Raw genomic sequence first — 27,755 nt, forward strand, 5'->3', positions numbered from 1 at the left:
TGCTATACCAAGCGTCTTTCTGCCTTCCATCTCCCTAAACATGCACACAAGGCTCAGTTGTCAGCCTGTGTGCAAAGGATCCTCCAGAGCATTCCTAGCCAAGTATTTATTTGCCACAGTTGGAATACTGCAGTTTATAGTGTAAAGTGCTTTAAAAATTATCTGGTAAGTCACTTCCTGTGCAACTGGTAAAACAATAAGGAAACGTGCATCAACAGAACATGACAAGCTACAGGTCGGTTTTTTATGTAGACTATGACCAGTGGCATGTCTACAGTTGCTATTAACAAACAGGAGAATGCAGCCATGCCTTAGCAGTACTTTATTGTGCACATTTACATGTTCTCTGAATTAGTGTTATCATAGGCTCTTGAAATCATCACATTCATGTAGCAAATTCTTCAACAATAATACCCTTTCACTTTTCACCACAATATATACAGTTAACGCTAACCTGTGGTAAAAGCAAGTTACAGCACTGCAGAAATGGATATATAAATTATACACAGAACTTGTACATGAAGAATTAATTAAATTGCATACTGTTTAATGGGAGAAAATTACAAGAAATATGGCTACAACTTATAATGGGAAATTCAAAATATACTTTTGGTATATAAAATCATGTACAATTAAAATTCCAGTGAAGTGCTTTTTTTTTTTTTTGCTTGAAACTACAATGTAGTGGAATAGATTATTGCATAACTTGCCTTGGCAACAGATGTAGGCTGCCAAGAACCACAGAAACTGTCCTTAAAAATTACATATTGCCTTTCTTAAATCCCTCTCTATACCTCATTTCTTTCTCCTCCTCGACTTAGCATCTACACACCTCACTTTCTACTTCTATTCAGTCCTTCATATTTTCTTATAGACTGACCTGGGCAGACTTCAAATTATACAATATAACTCTTACCTGACTCTTACCTTTCTCAACTATTGCACTTTCATCCATGCAGACATACAAATCCCTTAAGCTGCTGCAAATTCACTATTAGTTGTTCTGTCCAGAATGGACAAACTGCAGTGGTTAGTAGGGGAACCTTTACATTAGTAGAGGTAACACTGGTGCTGTAGGCTGAATAATAAGAAAATATAACACCAAGTGACCTATTCCTTAGGGGCTTTGAGAAGCGTACAAATGCTGTTGTTTGGTTAGTTTTCTAGCTTGAGTCTAAATGCAAATAATACTAGATGCTAGACTATGTAAAGCTTTTGTTGGGGGGGTTTCTAGACTAGGATTTAAGTATGTAAGCACGTTAACACTTAAAATCCTAGCCTTCATAAAGCTTTGGTGACTACGCACTTATGCATGTAATAAGTGAAGATTTCGTGTCCTAGAACCCAAAAAGCTGATCAGCAATGAGAGAACTCAACATTCACTGGTATTGAACAAAATATCCAAAATCCTGACATGGGACAGTTACTGTGGGGTTGGAGCAAACTGGACAGCGTATCTGCACTTCGCAAATGACACCTCTGAACACTTAACACAAGAAAGCTCCTACCACGGAACTTTAACTTAATACACTGCTTTAGACAACAGTTGGTAGAACACTGTAGGTAGTGGAGATACTGCTCTCCTCATCAGTGGTGGGTCACATAAAACAATCTTCATTTACAAACTGCAGATCTGGAAAATCTTGGATGCTGTCCATTTAACAAGAGAAAGCACCATTAAAACTAAATATCATAGTTTTATTTCTCCATGTGAAATGATCAAAAACAATGGCTCCAGTGTATGTTTTAAGTTTCCAGTTACCAGCAAGGTATTGCACTGTTGTACAACTGAATTCAAGCAAGGGTTCGCTGTCTAGGTTTTATTCGTGGATATAACTGTAAAAACAAAATGAAAATATTAGGCTTTGCAGGGTTGATACCAGGTTGAATATAAACCAATTTAATTACAACCAAAGGGTACTTAAAAGAACTCAGTGATATGAAGCGTTCTGGGGGGTGAGATACGTTTCTGCTTGTTAAGCTACAGCATGTTCATAAGTTACTTCTGGAAAGTTGAACCAGCAACAGTAGGAAGCCAAGGGCTGACTTACTCCTTCAAAGAGCACCAAAACTGCTGGCTCTGAAAGTGACTTGTTCATTTAGTTCAAGATCCCAGACTACACTACAGGACACGTCTCTGTAAGTACAAGAGTTCCCTGTTTAGCCCTAGACAGAACTTACTTCAAGCTTGGTAAGGCTTTCTTACACATTTTGTCCTCTGTATCTCTCCACTTAGAGGCCTTACATTCCTGGTCGTTTGTGATAGCAGTGTTACATTTGACTGAGCACTGCATAAATGACTTGCCTAAGGTTGTCATCTTCAAAGTTTCTTCCGGTTATAAGGTTGTATAAGGTTATTAAAAACCTTACGCTAGGTATTAAAAACCTTCCTAAACTTCTGGGCCAAAGCCTACAGCTGCCTAATAAAGCCACTGCACTTTGCTTAGGGGCCTTATTTTTTAATCAAGGGAAGTAAATCTTAGTATACTTAATATATCTTAGGCTGTAATAACTTACTAAATAAGAGTAGGACTAATCTCTTAACCGTAGCCTCTCCTTTCTGTTTTCGATAATAGAGGCCTGACAGAGTAAGGATATTCTGTTTTGCACCACTTAATAGTAGAGTGTTCAGATGGTACACAGAGGGATTCTGACCACAGATCCATCTGGTGGTCCTATTTTAAAAATTAAAAGCGGGGGGGGGGGGAGAGGAGAAGGTAACTAAGAACTTACCCCAAGAAGATTTTTAGGCACGTAGCCTTCTTTATCATTGAGGCGGGCCCACCACCACTCCGTTTCATTGTCATCCTTGCGTCGTAGAATAGTAATGGCATCACCCTCATGGAACGACAACTCATCATTGTTCTGGGCTTCGTAATCCCACAGAGCATACACCACTCCTTTATTCATCACTCCCAACTTTTCCTGCACTCCTGTTAACAACAAATGAGACAATACACTAAATTGTAAAGTAACCTGTTTTTCCCTCTGAGATGTTTAGTGTGGACATTAAGGCCCAAATATTAGTCTCATTAATAATATTCCATCAACCATTTTCAGCACTTCCTGAAACAGCTTCAGAAGTTTAACTACGTGACAAAATCAAATCTGGCAGAATCGCTGAAAACAATTTAGAGCATGAGGGTTTTTTGCTCTTGGTGGTGGTGGTTGTTTTCTTAATATATATTTAAATGTATACATATAGACATACACACACAATGGAAACCATGGTCTTTTTTTTCAGATGAGGAAAATAGTTTTGCAACTGTCTGGTGCATGTTTCTCATGGGCCTACATTCTATAACAGATCTTATATATAGTAATGCTTGAAGCTTTTGTAAATCTGCACGATGTCAGGTATACAGAGCCTCACTGAAGCTTATATCCTTTCTCTGTAAATTAGAATGTGTCTGCTCTCCATCAAGGTACTTGCAAAACGTCTCTAAATGTAATCTGCTAAAAATTTGTGCATCTGGAAGTTAAAATGTCTTTATCAAGATACTTGGCAACTCACTGTTACTGTGAGAACCTCCCACTGGAAGCATTTCCTTGAAATTAAATGAAATTAATCTTTAAAAATTAACATTAGAAGGAGCCTGTGAGCAAAGCAGGCAAGGACTTACGTAAGCAAGATAATAACCAGAAGACTTCTTTTTTTTAGCATTTGAAAAAACACAGGCAGGGCAATATTCTCAAGTCTGGGGCCTAAGCAGATGTTTCAGACAGAGAAACAGGAAAGGGAGGAATTTTACAAAGGCTAAAAGCAAGTTGGTAAAGTCTGATCACAGCTTACCGTACAAGAACTGGGAACACTGAATATAACCTTCTTCCATCTCTTCACACTTATCTGCAGCAGTTTCTATATCACTTATAGTTGAAGCAAAAATAGCTGCCCCTGATTCAACCAGTAGTTTACAGAGATGAACACTATTGCAAGAAGCAGCACAATGCAAAGGTGTCCTGAAATAAAGCAAATGTGTCGGCATCAAAAAAATAAAGTTTCAAGAATCCTAACTCGTTTGTCTTCCAATAGCGCATTTAGTCCGTCTGTTTTTAAAGGCAGTTGTTCTTTATGATTATAGTGTATATATGCATTGCTCTACACCTGCTGAACAACCTGGAGTGGATTCCGGCACTTACCTGACTCCAGTAAAGCCAAACATTTTAAAATAGATGTTAACAAAAATAGCAATTTTCATAGCTTGCAGGACTGTTGGACATAAAAGGGTATTTTTCAATATGAGGAAATAAAACTGCTCAGCATAGCATCATTTCCTATCTCCATACTCTTTACAAGTGCTACATCTACTTGTAAGGCTAGACCTATTCTTCAGAAACACAAAATCTGTGGATGAGTTACTTGAAAATTAAGCTTAAACAAACTTGTGTCACTCATTATTTAAATTACTTCAGCATGTAAACATGAAATGCACCAATAAGGTAAAAACAAAAATATAGTGCAATTTACGATTCAGGGGTGCTCGCACATGGGTTAAATATACTGGAGCTCTGCATTTGAGTTTGTCACCATCCTAGAGATCAGAAAGTGCTCATTTGCTGGGAGAAAAGGGGAAGGAAATTGTTCCTCGAAGGGGTCTCCATTAAGTTTTGGATTTGCATCAAAATAGTGTTTTTCTAGATGCTAAGTTAAAAATCTGGTTACTTACCACCCATCACTATCTGCTGCATTTACATTTACCCCAAAATCGAGGAGGAACTTCACAATGTGATGATGACCAGCACACACTGCGTTATGCAAAGGCGTAATTCCTTCATCATTGGGCTTGCTGGGATCATCAACCTATTGAAAAAACAAAGGAGTTCAGCACTTTTTTTTGAATATTCAAAAGAAGTTGCCTTTGCTTAGAAGCTCACCTCATATATGATTCTTTGTACAAGATCAAATTCTCCCTCCAAAGAAGCATCTAGGAGAAGAGCCAATGGATTGAACTTCACTCGCAAACCATGGCCTGTTCTTTCCGAGTTAGGTTTCTTCAGGTTGGTACGTTTGGTCTGGGTGGAAATGAAGGTTTAAAGGCGTTACTTCAGGTTGCAGAGGTGTTACGAACCGTTCAGTTACTTTTTATGTAGATGAGGAATCCTATCCTCCTTGGATGGCCGTAAGAACTATGAAAACACTTCTATTACAGTCCATTAATAAAATACTCAATATCTTACTATAACTTACTCAGTTTAAACTGAAAGAGCATGCTGATATAATCTAGAGGCTCCTATTTAAAGGTAACAAGTACAAGGGACAGAAGTATTGAGGCAGTGGCTTTTGAGCACCACAATCTTAGTTGTGTATAATGTGAGCTGAATACACCTCTGGTAGATGGCCTGAGACAGTGTCAAAACTTTAGCTCAGACTAGAAAGCATGACAATTAAACATGAGAATCGGTTTCTAATCAGGGGAATTTCTGCCTTGAATTAGCGAAATTGTCAGCCGTAGGTCAGTAGCAAGAAGACTTGTGAGAAAAAGTCCATAAAGCTATTTATTTTATGCCACATTCTAGATGGTGTAATCAGAAGAAACATCCTCAAGATCCAAAGCACATTTAAATATGTTTGAGAATATTCTGCATCATTCATGTGTCTTTGCCACTTTCCAGAAAAATAAAATCTACTGTTAATTAGAGCTTTACAGAATGCGTTTAGTCTGTAGCATCACAAGACCTGTTCTCATTTACGCCCCTGTTTAGCATGGCTATTTCAGTTTGGAAAATAAGCCTCCCAACGTATGAGTAATATCTGTTGCTAACATACTCCATTCTTCCAGAAGTATCCTGGTTCACTTGTCCTCCTGGAAAGCACACACAAGAAGCCCTGTGCACAGTGCAGTCAAGTTGTAAGAGGAATGCGAGGTTTTTGCTAAAGAATCTGTGATAAATCTAGGTGAGTCAAGAAGTGGAGATATGTTTTGAAATCAGTGTTAAAGTGAGTCATGTTAACAACTAAGAATAAAATTCATTTTGCTCCCCACCTTCAATTCTCCATATGCTGTGGATTTTGGTATTGACAGAGGCAACTAGTATTTAAAAGATTTTGGTACTGGAAGAGGAACTTGGAAAGCAATTCAAATTGAAACAAATCCATTAGAAAAAGACTTCTGCTAAAACAAGTCAGCTGTGTTTGTTAGATTTGTCAGCCTTGGTCTCACCTCTCTCTACTGAGCGGGGGGAAAAGGAATGCATTTCTCCCAGAACAGCTTTTCAGCCTGTATGCAAATTTAAAATCTCCACTGCAACTTATAGGTTCATATAAACAGTTAACTTTGTAGCCCTGACGAAATGAAGATTTATTTTTCATGTTATCTCAGATACCAGAATTAGCTCTATGACAACAGTATATCCCAAACGAAGTTCTACATTTACAATTACATACACAACCTCCTGTTGCCTGTGTCTGTTTTCATTATTAAACAGCTCCACTAGTAAAGAAACTATTCCATCAGATTATTCCTTGGAGTCACTTTTTTTTAATTTTAGTATCAAAACCTGAAATGCGAGCATGCCATTTAACCTTAAGCATAACTGGAAGAGCGTAAGCTTAACACACAGCTAATTCTGTAGTTCAAAATCTGTCTTTCAGTTACTTACTGGAGGGATTGGAGGAGGAAGAGCAGGTTGCAAAGGAACTTCCTCTTCTACTGGAGAACTGACCTCAGGCGTGGGACTGGACGACTCTTCAGTAGAAGGAACTATAGCAAGATTGTTGTTGTTGTCTTCAGTTGTCTCAGGTGTTTGATTTGTGGTTTCAGTGCTGATCAGTTCCTCAGTAGCAGGAGAAGGCAATTCATTATCATTGGCATCTGATGAAGGGGGTGGCTCATCAGGAACAGGAACTGTAGGTTGCACAGAGATGGGTTCCTCAATATTGCCATTGGTACTGGTGTTACCATTATCAACATCTGCTAGGATGCCTATGAAGTCCTGGGGATTGCTTGGCTGATAGAAAGGAGCACTTTCTATTCCTCCAGCAAGAGTATTAAAGCGCTGATACAACAATTTTTGTATATTTGGTCCACTTGGGCCTTCTGGTTCAGTGATAGAACTACGCTTCTTTAAGGGCCGAGGAGCATTGGCCAATTTTCTCCTCAGAGCTTCCAGGTCAGCATCACTTTGATACCGCAGGGGTGAGTGCACAATAGGTGTGAGCTTTGTAGGACTGAGAGGACGAGGAATGTTTTCCACATTGCTGTTTTCACTGGGTGGTGGAGCGTTTTCCAGCTCTTGATCTTTTTCAGAGACCTCAGTCTGAGGCTGAGACTGTGGCTGTGAAGGAGTCTGGGCAGGCAAAGAACCATGAAGGAATGGCAGTGGTGAGGGCGAAGTTGAACCAGATTGTAAGACAGGCTTTCCATAAACTGTAGGAAAAAACAATGGAAAACAGTGAAGATTTATTCTCAAATTATGTAAAAAAAATATTTGCAAATAAACCGTATGTCTTTGTTGCTACTTGTTTTACACTAGTACAGAAAATAATTATGTTGGAATCCATCAAAACAAAAATAAATACTCACCTGTTGGTGATGGCAACCACCAACTCGCTATACACGATTTTTTTCAACTTATTTATAAAGCATAGATGGAGCATCCAGACTGTATTGTTCTATTCCTATCTTGTTTTAAATAAAAGGCAACTGAACATATGCTTATTATCACCCCCAAGAGAAATGGGATCACTCTGCTGCTATACTACATACAAAAAAGCAAACAAACAAAACTTTTCTCACAGATTTAGAGAGGCTTCTCAAACAAGATGTAAACTGATACGTAAAGTAAACTAAGCCGAATAAATAGATTTCAATTGTCTATTTCAAAGGACAAAAAAAATAAAGCAATGTATATTCTACCTGCTTTTACTGACTTATTTAAGGTATTATATACAGCTTGCTGATAATTCTTTGGTGGTGTTGCTTGTTGAAGATACATTGAGTAGATGGAACTGGAGTTCACTGTCTGTGGCCCTTTTCTGGGAGACTGAGGTCTTGATCCTTTATCAGCTAGAAAAGGTCTGATGGCCACAGTTAAAGGCAGTTCTGGCCTGCCGTCTCCTCCTGGGAACAAGGGGGGGCCAGAAGGCTGATACGTGGGGCTGGGAGGTACAGAAATCCGCTGCTGAATCTGCTGCGAAGAGCTGGGTTGATGCACGTTGCTTGGCGGCGGAAGCGGAACAGGTCTTTGCCGATTTGTTATACTCGTTCCGGGTCTGGGCAGGCTGCCATCCTTCCTTCTTTCTAGAGAATTTGTAGAACCTGTTCCTAAGGGAACCGGGCTTGGATAGGTCCCATAGTTTTGAGGTAACTGCTTGCTTACACCAGGAATTGTTGGTGGCACTTTCCCCAGGTCAAGACCCTACGTAAGAACAAAAAAAAGTATAACACCTCATTAAATAAAATACTTGAGAGCAAGAATATTCTTCATTCAACAAAACAGACTAATAATCCGGTGTAACAATGAAGGAGTCAGTGTAAGTAATCTGTCATCTTTAACCACTACACAATTCTACCTGAATTTACCACCAAGACCTACCGTTTAAAGGCATCTTCAGTTATAATACATGAATATGAAGGCAGAACTACTTGAGTACTTTCAAAGCCTTAATGACCAGTTCTAGGTTCTGGACCTCAGTATCTATTTGATAATTGACAATGTTTTGGTAAACTGTCACTGCTATCACACTATGCAACTTAAAGACAAGGTCCTTATTCTTTAAAGATTACAGTGTTAAAGAATTCATAAAGTACAAGAACAACAGTGCAGACAGACACCACCAACGGACTCACTGAAGGATTTTTTTTTTTAAAGTTTTAAGTTTTTTTCCAAGAGAAAAAGCATGTTGAAAAGTAGTAATTTACACCAAGGAAAAACAGTAACAAAGATGTGAATTGGAAAAATAGGAAGGTGGGGAAGATAAGGACAAACAAATGGGGAGAAAAGGGGAAACCGGATATGTAAAAGAACAAAAAGTTCTATCAACAAACTACTTAAGCTGAAAAAAAAATCCATCAATTGCAATGTTCTAAGAACGCAAAGGAAAAGGGGGGAGGGGATACAAAGGTAATTTCACTTGTGACATTTTAAATAATTATAAGCAGAGAAATGGAAAAAGTGTAGATATCTGAAGCAAGTTTGGCTGTGGAAGCCAAAGGTTCATAATTTCAGCAAAACAGATCTAAAAATGCACCACAGAGTAAACCCACCAGCTTATCAGTACTTCCTAATACTGAAGTTGGCAAAGGTTGGCTGGATATAGTTCCTTGTTTTAAAGCAGTGTCCATGCTTGATTCTTTCCAGTCTGTGTTGGAGATCTGAGGGGGTTTTACCACAGGGGCTGAGCTCTGCTTAAGTATTGGCCAATTTCCATCATTAGCTTGAAAACAGATGAAAACACTATTTAAAATAATCCATACCACCATTGTAAACAAGCAAAACAACACGTGAAATGGAACAGGTTAGATTACAACAGGATTAATTTGATTCCAGAAATCAGATGAAGCGCTATAATGTTTGATTCAGAAATCAATACCCAAAACCCAATCACTGTATATATAACATGCTGTCCGTTAGCCTTTGACATTTGAATTGTACCAAAAATTCCTATAGAAAAAAAGATTGTTAAAATTTTGCTTCGAGTGTTGCACATTTTACTATTAAAAGGCACAGTTAAGTTCAGAAAAGAAGTATTTACAGAAACACTTAAACGTATTTCCTTTGGTACTCTCCAGGAACACTGTCAAATTATGACACACGTTAAATCTACGTCTCCGTGTGGACTTATTCTAAATTTAAACTATTGTTAGTGGGTTCATTGACTCATAACAGGAAGTAAAAACTCATTTTAAGAATGTGGTAGAACAAAAGCCTACATTCCTTTACTGGACGTGGCTCTTAACTTACCTTTTGTTTTTTCCTCTACATACTCACCTGATCAGCATTGCCTCAGAGATTTAATTTTAAAGAAACGTATGAAGTCAGCTGACAACAAGAAGTCACAATGCCAAAATACAAGTCATGGACTTTTATCTTCATTGCATGAAAAAAAATCATGCACAGCTGCATGTAAACTAAGGCAACAAATCCTTAACAAATCCTAGATGCTTTGATACGTTATTTTATTAACTGCAGACTATTTACTTTCTGTTCCCCAAGTAAGTGAGAGAGTTTACATCGCCTTATAATTAGATCTGTTTTTCAGATCCTTGGCTAGATTCTAGGGCTTAAGTCTGCCTTTGACAGATTAAGCTTTAGATGTCTCTAATAAGGTGACGAGAGATCATTTCTCCTTCCCTATCGCCTGCAGTTAACTTAGTGGAGCATTTAGTAAAGATGACACGTAACACTTTACTAGACAATGGCAACTATATGGGGGTGGGAGATTAACTGAGATTTCTGGACCTCATAGTAAAACCCCATAGTAAACCCACAGCAAAAGCCCATAGTAAAAAAATAAGATCAAATGAAACCCAGGCATTTAATGGCAACGTTTCTTGTTTCGTTTCACTCTTAAGCCCCTAGAAAATAGAATCAGCAAGACTATTTCTGGGATTCTGTGCCATCCTCTGTCTAGTATAGATGACAATCTAAGAACAAGATGCATAGAAATATTTTAATTACATTGAATTTAACTTCCCCACTACTTTCTACACGAGCTTTATCCTTTTTACTGAGTATCCCTTTTCTTCCCCCCCACCAAAATGACAACCTGAAGATTTCTGGACAATCGCCACCCAATGTTTTCACTACATGAGTGCAAATTCATTCTATTGCTTGTAAATACTTCGATGAGCTTTGTTCAGATCATATCGCTTACTTTTAAATGAGCAAAAAATAAAAGCTATACCTTATATGAGGTATATAAAAGATATACCTATAGGAGGTATCCTACTATTTTAACTATATATGCAGACTATTCCTTGGAATTCCATACACAGTATTGTATTAACCTTTTAAATTAAAATCAGCTGCATTTGAATCATGAGAAAGAATTACTTTGGAGCAAGACTGTTTTTGTGGTAGGTCATTTAAACAGGATGAACACGTCTTTATTTTTACACTGAGCATAAAGTATGTAGCATGATCTGAATTCTGAGGTAACAGACTGGAAGTAAATCCAGACCCTCTCTCCTCTTAACTTGTGTTTCATTCTACTTATGTAACAGAGTGTTCGTAACAGAGTGCTCCCGTCTTCATGTCCTTTATATTACAGTCTGGCAGACTGGCAACTGTCATGCACTTTGTATGAGCACACCTTTCATACACTCTCTCACAACCCAAGGTGGATCTCATGCACTTAACTAAGCTGCTGTTGCAATCTCCAACGGCAGCGTATGGCACCAAGTGCTCAGAGGAGGCAACCAAGCAGCATCTCCCTTCTGTCTTTGGTTTGACTCTCAGCCACCCCACAGCCGTTTCAACCAGCTGGATTCATTTTCTCTTCCAAATGTACCCTCGTCTACCTGCCTGTAAGACTACCCAACACCCAATGCATTTCAACTCCCACCAGCCAGATTTGTATTTACATAAATAAGACAGTGACATAGACACAAGTTCCTGTGCGTTTTCTCTGATTTTACCTAAAGACTATTGCAGGTCTGGATCCATGACACTTGCTACAGCAACTAAAGTGTAAGCCAAGTATATTGTTTTTGTGCTATTGAGGTCAGCAATATTTTTGCTATTGACTTGCACAAGGTGAGCTTTTATCCCACCTCTGGGGCGAGTGCAACACAAAGTCTCAAACTTTCACACAAAATAACTCAAGCTAAACGTGTATATATTATATCTATCTACTCTGAGATACACTAAAACATCCTTTGGTGATTACCACAAATTTTCTAATGACTCTTCTCAATTTTTTTTAATGAAGAAAATCCATCCCTAGAATGCTATTGCAGTACTCTAAGGATGAATTTGCTGCAAATCCATTTACTTCAAATGTGAAAAGCAACTTCTAAACAATTTTACATCTCAACAGCATCTACTACATACCAGCCCCCAACACAAGTTCTAAAGATGCTGTTTAATATGCATCTGTATGCAAGAGCTCAGATGACCATATTAAAAACTGAGTTCTTAGCTAGCCAAGTATCTTCTACGGACTCACAGTGCTGGGTGTCAAAGAGAGTAGGTGCCAGACGGATGACATTGTGAACAGCAGACTGAAGAGAAGTGGGAGGTGACAGAATAGGATCCACTATTATGTCTAAATCAGAAACCTTCCAGGTGTCTGGAGATTTTTTCACACACCCCCAGTCTGTTTCTACGGGACACACCAAGGCAGATCCAGTTACACAGAAAAAGAAAGAAAAAAAAAGTGGTGGAAAAATTAAAACAATGACAATGGAGAAATTAGAACAGGAACACGCAGATAATGAGAAACAAAAGCATGACAGTTGAAAAAAAATCCCATTTTTATTTCTTCCAGGGAGCATATAAAATTCTCCTAAAATAAATCTATCTTACTGGACTTTCTTCAAGTATGTTCAAAGTAATAAATACAAAGTCAGTCCTAAGGTAGAGTAAGAACTTTTATAAAAATCAAAGAGCTCTCATTCGTAGATCTTAAAACCTTGTGAGTTTGGTCCAGAAGTATGTATGTGTTTCTAGTAAGGTTAAGATTTATAAAACAGGGAATTATTTCTGATTTGTGAACTTAAAAGTTATGAACTGCCCCATACATTGAAGAAGAATCCACACATTCAAATCTAAAACTGCTGCAAATCTGTCATTTCACCCCACAATTAAATCCTTCCACATTCTTAAATTTTTCTATAAAAACAGTGATTGGGTTTCTATAGCCTTTGCATCAAACTAAAGATATTGTTAGATCACTAATATCATTGGAAAATACTGTGGGCTTTTTTTGTTTGTTTGTTTAAAGTTCTGTTGTTGTTTACTTTCACTTCCTGACCTTGGGATTTTTGGGGGGGGGACATTCCTGTTTTCTTTCCTACAAGCGTACAGAGGTTCTGATGGTCTTTCCTTCAATCTTTTCCTCCCTGTTTGGAAGGATGTTGCAAGCTTTGCTGGCGTATCCAGTTTTAAATACTGGAATGCATGTGAATATTGCAGAAGCTTTGGTCTAACAGTCATCCCTTATCTCATTTCTAGGTCTCTCCTAGAAGATCGTGCCGAATCAAGTCCTGTGGTTAGACTGATTGGACCGTGCATTTTTTATTTTTATTATGCACATGTATTTGTATTTATAAATCAATAAATATCTATTTGTATTATTCATGTTAAGCTAGCCACTTATTAAGAACTCTGATTTTGCTAAGATGTGAGCACACAAGTGAGCTGTGCCAAAATGAAAACTTAATGCACAAGTATCATGACTTGCTTCTGTCAGTCTCCAATGTAAATTTTAAAAAGTGTCTTCTATTTACAATATAGATAAAATTATTAATTTTGGGAAACATGGGAACCGATTTCAGTTACGGAGAATACTCTAGAGGGGCAGCTCCTTCACTAATGAAGGCAGATAGAAGTAAACACCATCAATGCTAAGGTTACGCCACTTCAGAAACACTTCAAGAACCACGAATACTCGCATCTCTGCAGGAGCAAAAGCTTCCCATAGTTTTATTGCATTCTCCTACTTAGTCTCCTTCTGAGTAGTAGTATTATTTTTACTAGTTCACTAGTTTTGGTTTGCTGTGCATATACTATGAATAGTTGTTTATAATGTTGTTTGCCACAAAGCTGATTTCGTTATTATATTCAAACACACGAACTAATCGAAAAGCTATTAAGGCAGAACAGTTAATTCACAGAATCTGTAAAGGAACATGTGCTCCTTTTAGTGTTTTACCACCCAGTATAATCACAAAGAAAACATACTCTACCTCTTGAGAAAAACTCATGGGAAAGAGGTAAAAATGTCTCATACCAAATAAGTAGTGTCCAGTGAACAGAACAGTGTTGAACACATCTAAAAACTTGCCTTTTCTGCTACAGAAATTATCTCGACACAGGATCTCTTAAGATTACTCCTTTTCTTATTACTCCTTTCCAAATAATACATATTAACAATCATCACACTTAGGTGCTTACCAGATTTTGATCTCCCATGTGTTGAGCTAGAAGCAATGGTGAGAGACTGTGGTTTAACTGGATCTACTGGTACAGCGTAAGTGCCAGCACTTGGAACTTGGATGTAAGGTCCTACAGCTGCCACCCGTCCTGAAGCACTCAAAGATGACTGGGGTGATGAAGTTCCATTAATACGATTCAACTAAAAATCAGACAAATTGAATCGTGAATTTCCATTTAATCTAGGCATTTGTGCATGAAAACGAGGTCTGAATTTAATTATCTGGAACCATGCACTGTAGCTAATTCACTTTAACAAATTACCATACTCCATATTATGCAAAAAAAAGAATTAGAAAGACAATTTTTTTTTCCTTAAAACTAACACCTCAAAAATTAAATTTCTCAGCCACAGCACATACTTTTCATGAAGAAAACTTTTACTGCGTAAGGTTTCTTTTCAATGTACCTTTTGTATAAATAAATAAATGTATTTATTGAAATCAACACTTCCAGCTAGGAATACATAGGGGAATCCATAAGTGATCTCTCTAGTCCTCAGACAAAAGGTCTACTGATTTCTAGTCAAAGTCCCAGACAACTATCAGCTAATTTTATCAGACCCTTTATTACATTTTTATCATTTTTTCTGTTCCAGGGAAAAACAAACAAAAAACCTACCTTTTTGATGTTTTTATGCTCTGAAAAACAGCCCATGATCAAACTTCCTACAAATCTATACTACAAATTTTAATCCAGTATGGTCTGTACCACACAGAAAAAAAAGCAGCAGTTTTCTGTTATCTATGAAAAAAATTAAAATAGTTTTAAGAAGTCTACTACTTTTAAAATGGGTTCTTTAAATGTAACTGTACTACTCAGCTGGGAATAAAGTGACATTCTACGTAGTTTTAATAGGCTGTTGATAAACTCAAGTGTGGCCCTTTGAATAGTTTATCTTACAGGAATGTTTTCTTTTTGACGTGCCTCAACTTTTTTCTTGTATAGTCGTTCACGCAGCTCATTGATTCGCTTGTCCATCATGGCCACCTCCATATTACGTTTGTTTAAGAGTTCTTTCTGCTGCTGAAGCTTGGAGTTCTGCTCCTGATTAAGCCTGTTCCGAATCTGAAAGAAGAAAAAAATAAAAAGCAGCACTTGTTAGGATAGTTACTTCATTTTGTCTTGGCCAAGGTTGTTTTTAACATGTTGTTAAAAAAAAACCTGAGGCAACATGGATCAGCCATGTTCTGACATCTGATTTTATGCTTCCACACAGCCTGTCAAATTACCATGAACAACTGTTAAAAGAAAACATTAGGACATGCTATCTTTTACTAGGCTATTGGGCACCCCGTAAACATGTAGCATGCATCCCATTTATACCAACTGGATTAAAGAATTAGGCAAAAATAAATTTCATAAATCAGTTCCACAATGAAATATTAAGTCCTAGAAAATACCTGTTAAAAGTTACATTTAACCCCAATGGAAGTTTGAATATCATGGAAACTAAATAATACTAAGTGATATCAAACTTGTACAAGAAATTATGCTCTTAATTCTGTTTCCAGTTCCACACATAACTTCTTGATGCCTGGATGGGAAGTTAACTGAACTGCTAGGGCATGGTCTGGATACCAGTTTTTCTCTCTGCATGAGGATTAAACTGAAGCCTTCACAGCAGGTTTCCAGTAAATTAGGAGACTGATTACCTTTATAGTTTAAATCAACTATGACATCCTTTTTTTTTCTCTCTCTTGCTTTCCCATTGGCATTTTTTCATACCTTCAATAATTCTAACTGTATTGTCCCAATATTCCACTTTTCATGGCAACTGTTGCATGCAAAAAAAAAAACAAACCTGACGCAAATTTAAGTCTTGATAAACGTGTATGGGATCATTGTGAAGCACAAGAAAGAAACCTTAATCCACTGAGCATCTTTGTATTTAGAAATGCTTGGAAGGCAGATATGCCTTGTATAAATGGAAAGGTGAAAAAAGGACCCATATTCCTAATTAGTCATGGATTAATTGGTACATTATATTTACTCACACAAAGAAAAAAGTGGGACTAATCTTGAAATTTAAAATTATTTTGAAATACTAAGTACACGTTAGACCCGTTGCCTCAATCACAGGAAAGTACGAGCAAACTGAAAAAAAGCCCTCCAATCCTGACACACTGACACATTAAGTATTCTTAAGCATACTGTAACTTTAAATTGTAAAACTGGACAAAATTCCAATGTGAATGGGATAGTTAATTACTGATGTGAAAACTACTCTTCAGATGTACCAATATTTTTGGATGAAGACGTAGGATAGTGGTACAGTGAATAATGTGAATATAGTGTAGCTATAGTAGTATGCTGTATAGTGTACTGAATAGTGCAGTGAATATAGTGCAGCTTAACATTTAAAGAAAATCATCAAAATTATAATTCTTATGTGTTTTTGTTTATTTACATACTCATTATAGCTATATTTCCACAATATATTTTAAAGTTACTCTTATTTGCTGCGCAGTCATGTCTCTAGGCTAAGACAAAAATCTAAGTCGGTGTGCTATATCCACTTTTTTGCAAAGCAGAAAAGCACTGAAATGAAATTTTATTTTGGAGAGAGATTAAAACAAGTACTTCGTACAAATTCAGTATCTTCAATACTGCTCAGAAATGCCCTTCAGAATGCTTTCACGCTTTGCCTCATTATGTGTATGAGCAGCAGCAGCAGTAGTTTTGAAAGCTAATGAAATCCTGTTTTAAGAGGATGCTTGCTAGGACCTTATGCATTAACATTCTGATACTCCAATTTTATGAGATCACAGAAGGAAATGTCTACCCATAAGGGCAGTAATATGACTTATTTCAACTGTCATTTAAACTGTATTTCTCAATTACTTACCTGTAGCTCTTGATACAATTTTTTTAATTCTACTGCTGCAGGTCCTGTTACTTGTCCATTGTAAGACTGAAACCCATTCAGCTTCCCTTTCCTTAAGTCTTCCAGTTGTTGAGTAAGTTGATCCACTTTTAATACTGCAGCCTGTAGCTCCTGCTGCTTTTCCTGGAACATGGCGCTTATATGCTCAATTTCAGTTGCTAAAATTAACAAGATAACAATAATAAAAAACAAGTACAGGAGAGATTGTTAATTTTTAATTCTATGGATATTGCTAAGTACAACATACTAGTTTTAAACCTGGTGTATTCATACACATAATAAAATACTTATAATGTGTCAGGAATTGCTAACGTTAACTACAAATACTCTGATTACTTATTATGACTTTATAAAACAGATAAGAAATTACATCATGTATAAATTTCCTAGAAATTTATGTCAACCATTGTATGACAAATAAACATTCTATGTGAAATCCTGTTACAGTGTATGACATTTGCCAGATATACAGTGAACAGCAAATAAAATTGAATAGTATGTTTAGAAATTCCACATACACAAATTGCCATTCATGATCTTGCTATAATCCACTTGTCCTCTCATGGCACGGATTTTTTTCAACTTTGTCTCCTGGGTTTCAACACGTTCTTTAAGTTTCTGAAGCTTTTCACTCTCTGAAACAGACTGCTGCTGACGACGTTCTTGCTGCTTCAGGTAACGCAAACGTTGTTCCTAACAAAATAAAAGACAAAAGGTACTTGTTACACTCTTATTTGTAGAAAAAAGTTGATTTAGTAAAACCTATTTCTATGATCACTAGTTTTTGGTTTTGTTTATTTTGGGGTTGGTTTGGCTTATTTTCTTTCCAGCAATCAGAAAAAGTTGTATCTAGTTAAAACATGCATCAGTCCTCCTGAGGAAAAAGATTACCTCTTTAAAACAAATTTGTTAAATTTATGTTAAGAAATTCAAAAGTTTTAGACCAAACATCAATTTTATGTATATGTGTGAAACCATGTATAGCCTGAAGAATCAAACACATCAGTAAAGCTTCTGGCATTTGGCTTCTGCTGCTATTAACACTTTTCCTGCCATTGCAAAATGAACTTCCAACACTGCTATCAAGCTTCTCAGTGAACACAAAGTACTCCCAACAGAACGTTTAAACAAGCCGGCCTACTAGAAGATAATGTTCCAGTTCTTAATACCAATCCTCCTGGTGCACGCACAGTGAAAATATTTATTTTTTCTATGTTATTTCCATCAAAAAAAGAACAGAATTGTTCGGTTTATTCCTTGTAAAGACACTGTGCTGTACTCCAAGCATCCCATGTGTACTGTATTCTGTAACACCGAGAACAATGTCAAAAACATTAAACCCACTCCCCACTCTGAAAATCTATTTCGATTGTCACACCTCAGACTTCAGAAATGTAATACATGAATATATTTGAAATGGGCACATTCTCATCTCACATCACTGTTATTATATTGAAGTGAATGAGATAGTAAGTATGAATGTAGAGTCGTGGGTGGTCTATTACAGATAATGAAGTGGGCCTCACAAAAGAGACAAAACCTAGCAACATTTTTATAATGACACACAACTGTTGCTTATTTAACCACTTAAGCTTATTTAAAGTGACTTGGGTGCATTTATCTGTACCCCAAAAAACTCACGTTTGCAGACACTGACAGAAGCTTGTATTTACTACAATCCCTATATTTTGTTTGCTGCTAATTATTACCTTAGCAACCAACATTTGCTGCTGATTTTCAATCTGCTGCTGTTGTCGGGCAGCCATATCTTGAAGCTCGGAGAGAGTGAGCTCAACACGTGGATTCCCAACCTGGAGACAACAAAACGTTACGTCAATGTGGTGATGTACGTGGAATGCTCTGATGTTAGAAGCTAGATCCCTACTTGTCAGAGGAAGGCTAACACTCCCTCCCCAGTCCTTAGAGGAAGGAAAAATGATGGATACCTATTAGAGAGGGAGGAAGACCAAAGCATAAACAAAGGACACAGCTCACACACATGCCAGCGACAGAAAAAGCAAGAAGGGGAAAAGCAGATGAAAGAGGAGAACATTAAGAAACAAAACAAGGAGAAGAAAAAAGACCTCATACTACATTTAAATTTCCTTTCTTAAGATGTTCTGTAGAATTGGCACCTACTGCAGATATAACATACACACTAGTAAACATGCAAGCAGGTATATTAAGCAGGAACTGGAACCTGAAGCTTCTTTCCTTTCCTAACACTTTCAGTGTAGGTACCTTGGCAGCTTTAATTAACAGGATGAGGGGGAATGGGCTAAAGTTGTGCCAGGGGAGGTTTAGGTTGGATATTAGGAAGACCTGCTTTACCGAAAGGGTTGTTAGGCATTGGAATGGGCTGCCCAGGGAAGTGGTTGAGTCACCATTCCTGGAGGTCTTTAAAAGACGTTTAGATGTAGAGCTTAGTGATACGGTTTAGAGGAGGACTTGGTAGTGTTAGGTCAGAGGTTGGACTAGGTGATCTTGGAGGTCTCTTCCAAGCTAGATGATTCTGTCATTCTGTTGTTTAGCATTATTTATGTTGTGCAGGACAAGTACAAATGAGAACCCTTAGAAGAGGTTGTCATTAAGCTCACATACCAAGACTCACATACCAAGAATGAAATTCATGGAATTTATTCCATGAAATTTCATGGAATCCCAATGGTTTGGAAGGGACCTTAAAGCCCACCCAGTTCCAACCCCGTGCCATGGGCAGGGACACCTCCCATAGACCAGGTTGCTCAAAGCCCCATCCAGCCTGGCCTCGGGCACTTCCAGGGATGGGGCACCCACAGCTTCTCTGGACAGACTGGAACATTTAAGATAAGAATCTGTGAAAAACGGTCTGTGCAAGGTGAAGTGGAGTAAAGGTGATCCGCTTTGGATAATTAATTAGCTATTACTGTGTGAACTCTGAATGGAGAGACAAGACCCCAACCTCAACTCCACCTGTATCGGTGAAGAACCAGTGTCATACGGAAAAGCTTCCTCCTCTCCCCTCTTAAAAACAAAACAAAACTCTGTATGGCCTTTATGTAAAGATGTCAGGGTTTATTTTGCTGCTGATCTCAGTCTGACAGGCTGAGAAGAATGGCAATAATCCTAGACAAGAAATCTTGCTGGAAGCTCTGCAGGAAGTTTTCAAATAAAGGTTGTTCCACAGCAGGGCTTGCTGTTCTACTTCGGGGTCAGTGAAATGTGGACTAGCATTTAGAGATCTTTGTGGTTTAAAAAAGGGAAAAAATCTTTATAATCAATGACACCTCTTCTGTTACCAAGGCAAGCTTTAGAGAAAGCCAGAAAGCATAGGGGAAAAAAGTTAGATGAAAACTTAAAACTGGCAAATCTGAACTCTGGTGGAGTAGCGAAGAAAGCTTTCTTCAGAGGTCAGCCACACAGCAATAGATCACAAAGGAGGAAGAAAAAGGGTGCATCAGGGGACAGCCCAGAATGTGTGCGCTACAGGCCTGCATTATTCCACGTCAGTGGTAGTGCAGGTAACAGCGCTGCAGTATTATTAGATGTGCCCCAGCTGTTCAACCGGTGGGGCACCAGAAGTACAGAACAATTTCTCCAAATTTCTTCTCATCAGTACTTGATTGTAATAGTACTGCTACAGTAACTTCCTATTTTGGGCTTTAATGCAGTCTTTTTCCCTTTTATATAAACAGGCTTTATACATATACAATGCACACAAAAAGGTTTAGCACAGCTAAAAAGAAATGGGAATTCTACTTTAAGGCTGGCAAATACAGAGATGACAAAGAATCCCATTATTTAAAAGCTTCATGGTAGGAACAACAAGGGCAGCTGGCAATTACTATAAAAATAGAAATCTTTGGTCTAAATTATAAGCGTTTAAGGCCCTGAATGGAATAACTCATAGATATTAGTGGGGTTTTGTCACCCTTTTGCATTTCAAAGTAACAAATTTACAAAAATCAGGCTACAGAGGCAATTACTTGAAAATTATTTAAAATTCATACAATTCTGTGACCTGTGACAATCTGTGAGTATTGTGCATTTTCAAAAATGGATGTCCTGTTTCAGTCCGTTCATAGTTTTGCCACCAAAAATAAGTAACTTAAATCTCTACATTAAATTACTTCAATTCAACCCTTTTTTCCACTGTGCAATCACAGGAAGGATTGAAGTGTAACAAGACAAATTCCAGAAGCTGACACTTGCAAATATCTGCTTTGCTACTCAGGGGAAGAAAGAAAGAAAAAAAAGCCACAGCCTTAGACTGCACTTTTTTTTTTTCCTGAAAGAGAATACCAGCCTTTGAAAAATTATGCCCAAAAGCTGGAAAGTTCACAGCAGTCCAGCATCTGCTGGAAGATATTTTACATGTAATTCAGTCAGGTGATGGATCAACACAAAAGCCAGACTGCCACACTGTAATACTTCAATAAACAATGGAGTATCTTCACCAAACTACATGACAATTACTATTAGTAAGCCATGCTGAAATTACATAGTTTCCTATACCCAGTACAGTACATCACTGCTGAAAAACCAAAAATAATTATTTTGGATATACTGAGAATAAAAGTGTGTTAGATGAGTGCTTACAAAGTGAAATGCTGCCTTAAAGTTTTATGGAGTGGGAGAATAAGAAGAAAAATCCCACTACACACATCCCCACCCCAATCAAGCAAGTACCAGATTTTGAATCGGATCAAACCTGATCCCAGAGGAAAGCTGCTCTACTTTTCTGGGCCCACCCCAGTGACTTCCAACACAGTTCTGTAGTGATCTTGTCTGACAAGATCCCCTGCAATGCCTGTACTTCACTCTAGGAAAAGTAAAATTCTCCTCTAAAATCTTGTTGACACCAAACTATTTCAGCCATTCTGAATGTTTTGTTTCATATTCCTACATCAAATTTCTTATATATCATTTCTCCAACGAATGCATAATACAAAACTGATTCTTTAAGCTTCAGTCAGGAAAGGAAAATATTTGTTTTAAAATAGATTGCCTTTTTTTTTTTTTTTTTACTTGAGCTCCAATTAGTGTTTCATGTTTCTCCATATAATTACTGAATACATCTCAAGATCAGTCACTAAAACAAGCCAGATTTGGAACACTAACTTTAAAAGTTTTTGTATCTTAAATGCACAATATAGACACATCAGACTAAAATTTCATTATAGAGAGTTACTGTCCTTCTAGAGAGTTACTGTCCTTCTTTGAAGATTTTCTGTATGATAGTATATGGAGCATAAGTATAATTCTTACTGGAAATTACAAATCCTCTTCATAGGCATCAGTAATGAAAATTATTTTTGGTGCAGAAGTTAGTCAAAATTATGTACTTATGTACGGATACAGCTATATAGAGTAATGGAACTGAAACAAAAGGTAGAAAAATCTGTACTTTGGATGGTTTTTATTTCAACACTGTTAGTGAACACAGTAATCAAAAAAAAAGACTGAACTTAGTAGTGTGTATTTATTTATTTATTTTTAACTAGCATGACTTATGATAGATGAGTCCTTCACAACATTCTTTAATAAGGCCAAACAACTTGTGTGTACTTGTGCTGCTCCCAGGAGGTGTTCTGGCTCTGCTGACTTCCTTTGGCATGGTATTCCATCAGAACCACCTAAATCTCTGTTTGACTCTGTAGGGAAGTATTAAGAGGGACTCAGAACAGTTTGAAGTATACCCTCTGGATCATTGATTTCAAAAGTCAAAATAGGGGGAAAAAACAGTAGTGTTTTTCCAATACACACATGCTCTGTTTCAAAACCAGTCAGAAACAAGTTTTAGCTATGGAAGTTATTCCCAATGCTTCCTCTCCTTTCTACTTTGATTATCAGTTTAAGTTTACACTGACAACTCATTCTATTTCTAGTAATACTTTTCAGTCTAACGCTATCCAAGAAATAGATGGTTTATATTGCTAAGAAATCTTGTTAAAAAATATACCCAGACTCAAGTAGTAGTACGTGTACAGGGGTTATGCATTTTTCAAGGTAAGGAAGCCATCTTACTTTGTAAAAGTTACGGATTTCTTAAGTGAAAAATGTAACCCACAGTGCACAATAAGAAACTGGTTTGTAAAAACACCAGTAACACCAGTAAAGTAGTTTGACCCAAAAGCTCAGAATTTTTACTGCTTTAAGTAAGCATGTTTGAAAGTATATCTTACAATGCCTGAAAAACATACTGCATCATTTTACATTATGCAAAATAAAAAGAATTGAGATGAATAAATACTAGCTTCTCCTTAAAGAAGCTATTAACTTCAGCAAAATATTCCATTTACAAAGTGTAATGTCTAGAAAACTTTTATACAGGGAAAAGAATAAGAACATAGGAAAACAGTTATAATTAGCCATTCTTATAAGTGCCCCATGAGAAATCTCTTCATGTTTACCTCCCTGAATACCAATGTATGACCTTTCCACTTAAAGTAACTACATTATACCTAGGAAAGAAAAGAAGAATCTGAAGAAACAAAGTTTTAAACCTGTAGCTTCACTCGCAGTTTGTTCTTTTTCATCCACATGGCAAAAGCAGTACACAGACCAAGCAGAATTCCTCTTCAACATTAAGTCAGGTATTTTCAGAAAGACTGTAGCTGATTTCATGCCTCCGAAACAGGGCAGCAGCATTTTTGATAAACCATGAAAATTAGTGAATCTTTCTCTTGCAGAGATCTAGTTGAATCCATTTGCTTAGAGCATTTCATATTAGTTGAGTTGGCTCGGAATAATCTGTATGCAAATACCACCACTGGAAAAAGTCCGTCTCAGTCTTTCTTCAGAACCTCGTGCTATGCAAGGCAAATGGATCAGGGTATGTTCTCAATTCTTTAATGAGGTTGTTGGTTTCCCTGTTTCTTAAGTTTGTACAGCTAATAAGCAGTATGAACGATTTCATACACGAAGTGACTCACCTTTCATAACAAACACGAGCCTATTACATTTAAGGTCTAGACCTCCTCCTCTCTCCTGCAGGAAGAGAAACCTACCTCCCACAGAACTGCCTCCTAAAGGAGGTACCAAAAAAGCCACTACAAATATCTACTCCTCCAGATTCCACAGATTCATTTGCTACATGGTGATACATCAAAGGAGACAATTTTGCTGAACCGTAAATTTCTTTTCATTGATTCACAGAAGCATTTACACACAGATGAACTCCAAAATAAAATCCCACTGAACAAACACTGCATTATTAGGCACTAAGGAATTATTACAGATGTTTCAAACAAAAATACTTTACACTCATATTCCCTAATTTCTCAAAATTTAGAAGAATCTCTAAGAGAATTGTATTTATTTGTTTAGCATGCCACTTTAAAATGTCATGATGAGAGAGAATTTGTAATGAACTGCATTTTCAGCTTCTGCCATTAGCCTCCTACTAGAGGCTGGTATTTTACCATTTGATGATTAATATTTTTGGGACAGGTGAGATGAATGGTACAGTAGTAATTAAATACTTTGGAAACCAGTTTACAAGCAGCCTCAAAGCAAGTCATACCTTAGATATTTAATTAAGAGAGAGATCCTCCTTTAATAATGAATTCTGCGCATTAGCCTTGTCACTCAAAGTTCGTCTTCTTGATCCTCCTTCATTTCTGTCCTCACACTATGCTGCTCTGTCTATCGTCACAAACTCCTCCATCTCTCTTTACTCAGTCCACATGCTTCTGAGCTATTATGAAATGGTTTACTCACTGACAACCCACAACAGTAAAGGAAAAATTGCATCTGAACTCAAATTAGTTCCTTGACAAGCAGAACATACTGTAGTCAAACATATAAGCCATAGGGGCAGATTCCAATTGGTTTTGTGTTTTTACTCCCATTGGAAGGTTATCTTAGAAGAGGAATCTAATTATGTCAATACTGAAATCAAAATGCCAGGAGACAGACCTTCAAAATAGATTATTTTTAAGAGGTGATAATGAGGATGTGGTTTGATTTCATGGATCAGGCACTAAGGCAGAGAAATACACAAAGATACTTTGATTTTCTAAGTTTGCATTCAGAAAAACAGAAAGCTACTTTGAAAATAACAAAACATGTACCACACCCACACCTGAGACTCCTATGATTTCAGAAATACCAGCTTTAAAGGAAAACAACTGTCTAAAAGCTTCACAGACCACCTCAATGACTGGCAATATCTCATTTAGGCTTGGCAACACCTAACCACTCAAATAGCCAGTGTAAACCGTAATTCAAACGATTCATTGAAAAAGAAAACCAGAACAGACCAAGAATTTATCAACTACTTCCTGTACAGTGTCTCCTCAGATCTCTTCCTCGGTTTGCAAGAACCACCACGTCATTAACTTCCCTTATCTATTCCTTCCCTCTTCTTCAGATAGGTGTTCACACCCATCACCCACACAATTCAGCTCCTTTCCCAAAGCTCTGCACTAGAAAGTGTAGGTTCAGGTACCTCAAGCCTCCTGAAACTGGCCAAGCTCCACCTTCTCCTACATGTATTCCTGTGCCGTGAATCACATACAGTGAACTTTCTCATGTTTTCTAGCCTTTTTCCTACCACTCACTTCCATCGCCTCTATACTTACTCCCTAATTTACTACTCTTTTAGTACTTAGGTCTATCCTTCTCCCTGTTTTTAACACTTCCCATGGTCAGAGATGATTCTGAGGTTAAATCTCCATTTGCCAATTATCCAGCATAACCTAGATAAAATGTAATCAACCAGTGAGCAGGCAGGTGAGACAGCCTGCGTCCTAGCTTGGACACCAGGATGGCTGCTTCTGATGCTGGCTGTCAAAAGGGCTGCCCACAAGCTTTCTGCTCGTATCCCACTACTTCTTAACCACCAATTACTTCATTAAGAAGCCAATACAGAGCAGATACTAAAGATAAGGCAACATATACCCCAGCCACAACCTAGCTACACTTTGTATGCTTTATAGCATAGGGTAGGCTGCCTCTCTAGATTCTAGCAGAGGTAAGGTACATTGTGGCTGAATGGGATGTTGAGATAAATGAAACACACACACACGACACACAAAAAAAAAAAAAAAAAAACACAAGCCTTCCCTTAAGAATCCTCCACACACACACACCCTCACTCCCCAAAGAGTCTCCGATAGGAAAAATAATCATACCCTCTACCAGAATAAACATGAAAGAAAAAAACTCTTCATCAAGGGTGGGACAACACCAGCATATCAAAAGCTAGAAATAGCAGGTAAAAAAAAATAAAACAGACAAAGCACAAGGTCATTATTGAATTAGAGACAGCAACTACTTTTGGGTTATGATTACAAGAATTTGCTCCCCCATGTGGGATTCACCACCGAGGCACACAGTTTTGGCATGTCAAAAAGAAATCACCATCTTCACCAGCCTGATAGGGGAAGATGGTGAAGGCCAGAAAGATACCGCAAGCCGCTCCTGAGAAGCCTTAAAATGCCTACACAGGAACACAATACAACATAAAGACTGTTTTTAGAACAACTACAGAAAGACTCAGCTTTCTACAATCCGTAGCAGGTTTAGGCAGCTGTCCCTTCCCAGAGCAATACCAAACCTTACTCAGGACTAAGAATTTACCTTTGTAAAGCAGCCAAACCCATGCAGCTTTGTGACACACACAGAACTGATAGCTCTGAGATCAAGTGTGAGAGTGCATGAACAAAGATGACCATACTTCCAGAACAAAGCAGCTGACAACTGCAAAACAAACAGGGTGGGTTGGCGCGCTCCCCTGCCAGTGAATTCCAGACTGGGATCAAGGCTCCGAGAAGTCTCAGCCTTCCCAAAACCCTGGAGCTCTCATCTCACACGCCCATCCTTGCATTTTCCTCCTCTGTCCCGCACATACAGGAAAGGCAGAGCTTTGGCTCTCAACAGCTCTGGCTGCTCAACTGCCAAGCTACCAGAGCAGGAAAGAAAGGAACGGCTTTCTTCGTTTGCTCAGTCTAGCAAAAGATTTCTTAATTCTCCCATGCTAACTTTGACAAGAACAGCAGAAGCCCATCAGCTACATGGAACTTCTCTGCCCTAACCTTCATTCAAAATACCATAGCTCAGGGGATGCTTTCACTTGCTCAGTTAAATCTCTCGAGGTGTCTGATAAGAGCAGCCCTTGCACACTGCTGGTACCTGTCCTCAGCAGGACAGTAACGATGGGGACAACAGATGGAAGGGATGGGAGTTTACTCTGCTAGTGCTGCATCAAATCTATCTTGGATAAAACGCATGTGGTTTCCTTGTGCCACCTGAGGAGGAGGAAGGGAGAACAGAGGATGGAGCCGTCTACTGCAGACGACCGACTCTGATGCACTTACATTTCTGAAAATACTGACCCGCAGCCCAGAAAGAGTGCACATCTCCGAAGCTAAGAATGCTAACGGATTTGAGCACATTTTTCATAAAACCTGACTTTAGTGCAAAGTACAAAAGCAGCTTAATCTCACGTGAAAGATCACGCATAACACTATAAAGGGATGAAAGAAAATATGTTTCTATTTAAACTAAAATAGATTTTTTGCTGATCTCGACATGGATGACATTATTTCCAGTTTAATGGCTTTATCCACAGCTCTGCCTGGCTTTTTTTTTTTTTTAATTGGGTCAGAAATATGCCGATAGCAGAAATCCATTTTAAAGAATCCAATGACAATAGCACGTGCCTTTCTTTCTTTTTTTTTTTTTATTTTTTTAAGCTTAATGGAAATGAACAAGCTAATTAAACCCAGAAAACGCACCCAGAATATTGGGAATTACAGAAAAATACAACTAGTGTGTGCTATCTCCT

The 27,755-nt window shown here is 37.8% G+C and overlaps 1 protein-coding gene across 8 annotated transcripts in view; it reads right to left on the reverse strand.

Annotated features, from left to right (window-relative positions):
- Positions 1 to 305: 305 nt before the first annotated feature.
- PPP1R13B (protein phosphatase 1 regulatory subunit 13B) overlaps positions 306 to 27,755 on the reverse strand; it is a 73,093-nt gene continuing 45,643 nt past the window's right edge. For 4 of the 8 annotated variants that reach the window (XM_048069867.2, XM_048069866.2, XM_013183000.3 and 1 more), the window contains 14 exons: positions 18,694 to 18,795; positions 17,503 to 17,677; positions 16,946 to 17,142; positions 15,001 to 15,165; positions 14,059 to 14,239; positions 12,110 to 12,265; positions 9,207 to 9,376; positions 7,857 to 8,358; positions 6,601 to 7,367; positions 4,876 to 5,013; positions 4,668 to 4,801; positions 3,794 to 3,960; positions 2,734 to 2,933; positions 306 to 1,836 (listed from right to left, as the gene is read on the reverse strand). In XM_048069867.2, the coding sequence (XP_047925824.2) occupies positions 1,795 to 1,836; positions 2,734 to 2,933; positions 3,794 to 3,960; positions 4,668 to 4,801; positions 4,876 to 5,013; positions 6,601 to 7,367; positions 7,857 to 8,358; positions 9,207 to 9,376; positions 12,110 to 12,265; positions 14,059 to 14,239; positions 15,001 to 15,165; positions 16,946 to 17,142; positions 17,503 to 17,677; positions 18,694 to 18,795 (3,096 nt within the window). In that variant the 3' untranslated portion in view covers positions 306 to 1,794. Of the gene's footprint in view, positions 1,837 to 2,733; positions 2,934 to 3,793; positions 3,961 to 4,667; positions 4,802 to 4,875; positions 5,014 to 6,600; positions 7,368 to 7,856; positions 8,359 to 9,206; positions 9,377 to 12,109; positions 12,266 to 14,058; positions 14,240 to 15,000; positions 15,166 to 16,945; positions 17,143 to 17,502; positions 17,678 to 18,693; positions 18,796 to 23,469; positions 23,876 to 27,755 lie in introns of those variants that run through there. The other 4 variants (XM_013183008.3, XM_066998407.1, XM_066998409.1 and 1 more) reach the window with 4 other exon arrangements.

Source organism: Anser cygnoides, chromosome 5, assembly GCF_040182565.1.
Source record: "Anser cygnoides isolate HZ-2024a breed goose chromosome 5, Taihu_goose_T2T_genome, whole genome shotgun sequence".
NCBI lineage: Eukaryota > Metazoa > Chordata > Aves > Anseriformes > Anatidae > Anser > Anser cygnoides.